The sequence below is a fragment of the Musca vetustissima genome, unplaced genomic scaffold (genome assembly GCF_032173495.1).
Source record: "Musca vetustissima isolate MV318-11 ecotype Yass unplaced genomic scaffold, APGP_CSIRO_Mvet_v1 utg31014, whole genome shotgun sequence".
Taxonomy (NCBI): domain Eukaryota; kingdom Metazoa; phylum Arthropoda; class Insecta; order Diptera; family Muscidae; genus Musca; species Musca vetustissima.
Genome location: NW_026887392.1, coordinates 60,143 through 68,121, shown reverse-complemented (window position 1 = coordinate 68,121; position 7,979 = coordinate 60,143). Strand labels below are relative to the sequence as shown.

The window sequence follows — 7,979 nt, the reverse complement described above, 5'->3', positions numbered from 1 at the left end:
GATCTTCGCATGTTGCGTCGTTCTGACAAGTCTGAATACTTCTTCATTGCGTAGCACTAGTATTCACTGGCCACAGGCCGAACTCTAGCTTTGTAAGTGGTCAACAAAGTTTCCTTATTTGGGCCCCAAGCGACATGAGGACCTTGTTCCTACTTTTCAACTTATCGCAGATAACAGTGTTTTGCCCGGACGATTTGAAGACATACATATGTCCTCAACAACCCGATGCAATTATAGTACAATCATCATCTGCATACTTAACGATCTCAATACCGACTGAAGGACATAGCATAGCAGAAAGTTAGATGTTAAACAATTCCGCAGATATCACTCCACCCTGAGCAATTTGCTCTACGTCTCGCCCCACGAATTTGCGAAGATATGAAACAGCACGTTTGTAATGCTTCGCATCCGTCACTTCTCGGGCCTTCCCAACCTTCGAGCCACTGTCCGTTTACGGGGGATCAACAGATTCCCCATCGTCGGACATCACCTCTGTTGCAGATTGCCTCGACACAGGACCTGTTGAAGACAGACTGGAGGTCGGTTGGACAATAGGGTCCACATTTCCTTCGTTGCTGCTATGGCCATCCCCCTGTGTAGACTTGGCTGGGATTACCGTGGTGTCCAGCTCATCATCAGTTAGGGTAAGATTTAAAGCAGTTCCTCCGGAGCGTGTCCCCACATTGCTCTTCCGGTACCAGTTTGTCTAACTGGTTGAAGAGTTCCTTACTTTGTTCCTCTAGACTATCGCGGATAGCGCGTAGAGTCCCGTGTAGGTCGTCCCCTCCCAGAACTTCAGTCCTGTCAGCCAAGGACTGATTTTCATCAGTCTTGACATTATCGTTAGCCAAATGAATTGGCGGTTCGTCAATGTTTTGTTTTGGAGTTGATGCACTTGTAGCAGGTACGGCTGTAGGTGCCAAAGCATCCACACCTAGAACAGCCGGATCACAATCGCTTGATCTCGACGACACGTGGCTTGTGACCTCACCAACGATTGCCGCCGGTACTGGGTTATTAACTCCCTGCACCGTGACTTTATTCTTTTTACTTTTTTTCCCATCTAAGTTGATTTATTTAAGGGCACTACCCCGATCCATTTTGGTCCACGGGGGATCCGAAGATTCCCAGGGTTTCCACAAGACACACAGAGAGAAGTTGATCTAGGAGACCTAGGTCAGTTTCTCTCTGCACATCATGGAGACCCCCTTCCCATCCGCCACCCGGGAAGACGCGCCTAGTAGAAGATTGGCAACTCCCCATATAACTGTTAGGATGATTATCCCTGAAGCATCCAATCTGGTGCGCAAGGGGATGATCTTCGCATGTTGCGTTGTTCTGACAAGTCTGAATACTTCTTCATTGCGTAGCACTAGTATTCACTGGCCACAGGCCGAACTCTAGCTTTGTAAGTGGTCAACAAAGTTTCCTTATTTGGGCCCCAAGCGACATGAGGACCTTGTTCCTACTTTTCAACTTATCGCAGATAACAGTGTTTTGCCCGGACGATTTGAAGACATACATATATCCTCAACAACCCGATGCAATGATTGTACAATCATCTGCATACTTAACGATGTTAGATGTTAAACAATTCCGCAGATATCACTCCACCCTGAGCAACTTGCTCTACGGGGTTTGGACTTCTTATTCCGGAACTTTACGACTGGCGTTCACACAAATAGAGAAGTGTTCTTGATATCCTAAAGACAATGTGGTATCAAAGGTTTTTGATAGGTCAAGTCCTACCAACACTGTTCTATGGCAGGTCCGGTTCTGACGAAGTCCTCGAATTATGTGTGAAAATTGCATGCAACACTGTTGTTGTGATGTGTTGTTTACATAACCCATGTTGATGTTCGGCAACTGGATAGCATTCCCTAAAGCTGGGGAGGCGTAATACCTCAAGAGTCTTCGCTACTGGTAAAAAATTGAAATCGACCTGTATGATTCGCCTTTGCTGGCATCATTATTTGGTGAGTGGGTATCGACAAATTAAGGACTTTGGTCAGGTACTCAACTCCGGGCTCGTGCAGCGGTTTCTGACAGAATATCCATCTGTTAAGGCCCAACGCTTTAGTTGTCGTAGCGCTACGAATAACAAATGCAACATCACCCATTGTAAACGGTGGTGGTACTCCTCGGCGGGAAGAGATCTTATGCGACGTAGTACTCTTCGATTCGCCGTAGAATGCTCAACATATTTCGGATCATTCGCAGTTTCGTGGCTAAATGTGACTGAAATCTTATCATCCTTCTCACCAGGATTCGAGAGCGACTTAACCGTAACCCACAGTTTACTCACACCGATTCCGATGTTGCAACTTTAGATGCTTCAACCATTTATTCCGATTATGCCGCGGGACTAATCTGCTGATGACCCATTGTGAATTCCCTGACCCTGGGATCTGCTTTGTTAGATCGACGGAGTTTATCTCGCTCATAAGCAAGACCCAAGGCTCAGGGATTCCGTAATTCCTCCACCTCCGCTTATAGAGCGCAACAGTAGTTTCGGAAAACGTTGTAACCAATTGCTACGGTATAAGCTACAAGTATCGGTCGGCATGGTTTTCTGGATCTCGGCGATTCCTTGATTTGTTTCGAAGTCCATAACAATTAAAAATGTGTCAGGTTATGCGTCTGCTGTAGAGGAGACAGTTGGGGTGTCTCATATTCCGTCGAAGACGTTGGGGACGATAACTTTGACGACGAAGATGGTGAGGACACACTGGGACATTTGCTGACGCATCATGCAGCATAATAAATCTTATAACTTTAGTCCTGAAGTCGGCTAATACCTGAACAGACGCGGAAATGTACGATTTCCATTCATCTATTACATCTCACCAAGGTTAATCTGTGGTCGATGCAGCACCGACAAACAGAAGAGAGCCAACCAAGATCCGGGGTTTCTTTCTCTCCTCGCACAGACCAAAAGTGTTCGCAGCTGGCATGCAGAATGTAGCCATTGAGGTGACAGCCCCAGGTCAGAGAATCCCTCCAAGCCAATCCGGTACATAGAACTGGTCGCCGTGGGATTTGGCAAATTTGATGTGAACCATTACAATGAAATGGCAACTAAGCCCGAGAACTTGTTAGGGGTCTTTCATGTATTGAAACAGTAATGTGTTAATACTATAGTTGACTGATGGTGCCAAAACAACCACGCCAGCATCAGTTGAAGAGTGACTTTCCTCCATCATTTGAGCCACTGTTCGCTCAATGACAATTATCGTATCCCAGATTTAATCTGAGTATGCTCCCCAATCTACTTCCGTAAGTAGCGAAGTTCCACGCTTTGCATGACGGGGTATATACAGGTGCTATTTTGAAGGATTTCTGATGCCCTGCATTTTAGTCTTTATTTTACCGATTTTCGAAACTTTGTCCAATTGATTTGGATTTGAACATAATGTACCAAAAGCAAAGAAGTTATGCTGCGGTTTCTGCATAAATCGGATTTCTAGTTCATCTAAAGATTTCTGAAAAAAATATTTTTTATGATACGAGCAGCACTTCTATAATACTCACCACTTTCTAACAACAGCAGGTCTATATTTTTAGGGTTATTTTTTATTAAAGGTTTTAAAAAAATTAATTTCATTTACAAATTCTCTTTCCAGAATCTTTTATTATTTAATAATTTAAAAAGATTCACAATTGTTTGTGCTCGGGAATATGCACTCTACATTGCCTTAAAAATTCCACTCACAATAACCCCATTAGCATTGTGATTAGTTCATGCACAAACCACTGCCAAGGCATGCAATGACAAATTCTAGTTGGCAACTCTAACATATGGCGCGCGCGTATTTTCAAAGTGCCATGACATGACATTTGTTGCGAAAAATGTAAACACAACATGTAGCACCAACAACAACGCAAATTGCAAGATACACACAACAAAGCGAACACGGAACGTTGCATGAAAAGATCAGTTGGCAGAGTTTGTTGCCACACAGAAAGTATTTGCAAATAAAAAAAACTAAATTAAACATGAAATTGATTACCTCCAAGCGAGCTGTACACGTGGAGGTCTGTGTAAAATTATTACCAGGGTAAGTGAGAGTGAATATTGTCCCAAAAATATTAATTAAAAAAAATGTTTTCTACATTGGGTTTTGGTTTTAGCAAAAGATTGGAAGAATTACAGTCGCTGATTGAAGGACCGCTGAGGAATTTGTTGGCCAGGAAACAGCTTCCATTCAATGAGGTTATTAAATTGTCACCGGAAGATCTGGAAGAGGAGCCGTTGAAATGTATTGAAAGTATTTTGCTGGAATGTGAAAGTAAAAAGGATGGAGAGGTAAGGGTTAAATGGGAATTTGATAGGGTCTTCAATATGAGAATAGAGATGACTTGTCGATTTAAAAGAAACCTAATCGATATATAGAAGTGGACGTATATTCTATGTAAATGTAAGGAAATCGACTTTCCTCTTCTACATATAGAAGATCATGTCCTTTCCTCAGATAGAAGACCTTTTCTAGAGACAGAGGAAGATATTCCTTCTATAGACGGAAGTACAAGCCCCTTACATACACAGAAGAACATATCACTTCTATAGGCAAAACAACAGACCCTTTCTGTAGACAGAAGAATATACCCCTTCTATAGAAAGAAAAAAACACCTCTTCTATAGACAGTGTATGAGGCTTTATATGCATTAAGTAATTCGCATGTAGCCTGCGGAAATTGTATGGTCCTAGTCCACATTATGGGCATGTGTCCGGTATCGATCCATCAATTTGCGTCCAATAAGGATTGCACCATCCTGATTACGTGTTGTGTTAAGATTATTAGTGTTAAGCCTGATGACCCAGAGGTTCGCCCATGTACATTTAGACTTCTTTAGATCATGAAGATCTCTCTTGATGTGCCTAGGTGTTGACAGTCGGTCTACAATGCTATGGCAGGGGTGTGGCCGACGAAAATATCTAATCAAGGTATTATATCGACCTCATTTGGTTTGTCTATGGATAAGCCTTTGATAAGCTCTCGAATAATATTCTTTAATAAATTCAAGCCTTTGATAAGCTCTTGAAAAATATTCCCTAAGAATCCACGCCTTGGACAGGCTGTCGAAAAGTATTCCCTAAGAACCCATGCCTTGGAGAGGCTGTCGAAAATTATTCTCTAAGAACCCACGCATTTGATAGGCCCTCGAAAAATATTCTCTAAGAATTCATGCCTTTGATAGGCTCTTAAAAAATATTGTTTAATAAATCCACGCCTTTGATAGGCCTTCGAAAAATTTCCTTTAAAAATCCACGCCTTTGTTAGGTCCTGGAAAAATATTATTTAATAAATCCACGCCTTTGTTAGGTCCTGGAAAATATTCTTTAATAAATCTACGCCTTTGTTCGGCTCTCGAAAAATATAATTTAATAAATCCACGCCTTTGATAGGTCCTGGAAAAACATGATTTAATAAATCCACGCCCTCGAAAAATTTTCTTTAATAAATCCACGCGATTGATAGGCCCTCAAAAAAAATCTTTAATAAATCCACACCTTTGATAGGGGTTTAAAAATTATTCATTAAGAAATCCGGGCCCTCGAATCAATTTTTTTTAAATTCTTTGTGTTTTCTTTATTCCTTAGCTTTCTTCTGCCAGCGATGCTGAGTATTTCATATTCCATTTTTATTGGCCACAAATAAGACCCATGGAAATGGAAATGTTCGAAGCGGAATCAGAGGCAGAGGCCATACCTTCATCCAGTCATTGGTTGTTGCCTTCAAAATCGTTTGTTGGTTTATGGGAACATTTGATTTACGATGAAGGATCCAAAGAGAAGCTGCTCAAATTTGCTCTCTCTGCATTAATGTTTTCCCAACATAATGTCAATACAAATGTGGTGTCCTGCAATCGACTTATACTACTTCATGGACCACCAGGTAAGATTCAATGTACGAAATTTTCAAATCTTTTCTTAATTTTTAAAAATTTATATTTCTAGGTACTGGCAAGACGAGTCTGTGCAAGGCATTGGCCCAAAAGTTGTCGATACGATGTCGTCCCATATTTCGTTATACCCATTTAATTGAAATCAATTCCCATTCGCTATTTTCCAAATGGTTCTCAGAGAGTGGCAAATTGGTTATGCGTCTTTTTGGTAAGATCAAGGAAATCATACAGGATTCGCACAGCTTGGTCTGTGTCCTCATCGATGAGGTGGAGTCATTGGCATATGCACGCGATTGTATGTCGGGACAGGAACCAAGAGATGCTATGCGTGTTGTGAATGCCCTACTGACACAATTGGATAGTATTAAGGAACATCCGAATGTTTTGATTTTGGCCACATCGAATTTAGCTGATACCATTGATATGGCATTTTTAGATCGAGCTGATATTAAACAATATATCGGGTTGCCAAATGAATTGGCTATACGGAAAATTTATGATTCAATGATTACGGAATTAATACGTGTTGGAATTATTGAAAGTGCGGAATCACTGCAAAGTGATGATAAACATGAGGGACTGCTTAAGGAGTTATCTGTGCGCAGTAAAGGTTTAAGTGGCCGAACTTTGAGGAAATTGCCATTTTTGGCTCATGCCGCTCACACATATAATGTTGATTTTGATTGTAAGGCAAAAATTAATTTACCCGATTTTTTGGATTCAATGCTAGAGGCATTAGAGAAGCACAAACAGGATCATGGTATGATGAAATTGAATAAATGATTGTGAAAAGAAAATGAGACGCAGAAGAAAAAATTATTTCGTTGAAAACAATTAGAAAGTAACTGAAGGCCATAAGGGCAATCGGATCAATAGGCATTGACATTAAAATAATAATTTCAAGGGCCTATCAAAGCAAAAGGCGTGCAGTTTTAAAAAATATTTTTCGAGGCTCAATAAAAGGAGGGGATTTATTAAAGGATATTTTTCGACAGCCTATTTAAGGCGTGGATTTATTAAACAATATTTTCCAGACCCTATCTAAGGCGTGCATTTATTAAAGAATATTTTTCGACAGCCTACCCAAAGCGTAAATTTACTTAAGAATATTTTTCGAGGGCTTATCCAAGGCGTGGATTTATTAAAGAATATTTTTTGACAGCCTACCCAAAGCGTAAATTTTTAAAGAGTATTCGATGGCCTATCCAAGGCGTTGATTTATTGAAGAATATTTTCCAGAGCCTATCCAAGGCGTTGATTTATTGAAGAATATTTTCCAGAGCCTATCCAAGGCGTGGTTTTATTAAAGAATATTTTTCAAGGGCCAACTGAGGCGTGGATTTATTAAAGAATATTTTTCGAGGGCCAACTGAGGCGTGGATTTATTGAAGAATATTTTTCATGGGCCAACTGAGGCGTGGATTTATTGAAGAATATTTTTCAAGGGCCAACTGAGGCGTGGATTTATTAAAGAATATTTTTCGACAGCCTATCAAAGGCGTGGATTTATTAAAAAATATTTTTCGATGCCCTATCCAAGGCGTGAATTTATTAAAGAATATTTTTCGATGCCCTATCCAAGGCGTGGATTTATTAAAAAATGTTTTTCGATGCCCTATCCAAGGCGTGGATTTATTAAAAAATATTTTTCGATGCCCTATCCAAGGCGTGGATTTATTAAAGAATATTTTTCGATGCCCTATCCAAGGCGTGGATTTATTAAAGAATATTTTTCGAGGGCCTATACAAGGCGTGGATTTATTAAAGAATATTTTTGGGGGGCCTATCCTAAGCGTGGATTTATTAAAGAATATTTTTCGAGGGCCTATCCAAAGCGTGGATTTATTAAAAAATATTTTTCGATGCCCTATCCAAGGCGTGAATTTATAAAAGAATATTTTTCGAGAATTTTTCAAAACAGCAACTGTTTATTTTATATCACTCGTCCTTCTTCCTTCACTTTGGAGAACAATTGTTTCCGATTGTTTAAAATTCCTTGTGACAAAAAGAAGCTCCTCATCTATTAGCAGCTTTTAAAAATTACCAAAGAAAATTCAATTACATTGGA

General features: G+C 40.2%; 1 protein-coding gene across 1 annotated transcript; it reads left to right on the top strand.

Moving 5' to 3' along the window:
* Positions 1-3,996: 3,996 nt before the first annotated feature.
* Positions 3,997-6,711, top strand: LOC133334970 (pachytene checkpoint protein 2 homolog). Its single transcript, XM_061543281.1, has 4 exons — positions 3,997-4,061; positions 4,135-4,309; positions 5,607-5,901; positions 5,964-6,711. Exons 1-4 carry the CDS (start codon positions 4,000-4,002, stop codon positions 6,692-6,694), a joined length of 1,263 nt encoding a protein of 420 aa, XP_061399265.1. The 5' UTR covers positions 3,997-3,999; the 3' UTR covers positions 6,695-6,711.
* The last annotated feature ends 1,268 nt before the right edge of the window (positions 6,712-7,979 follow it).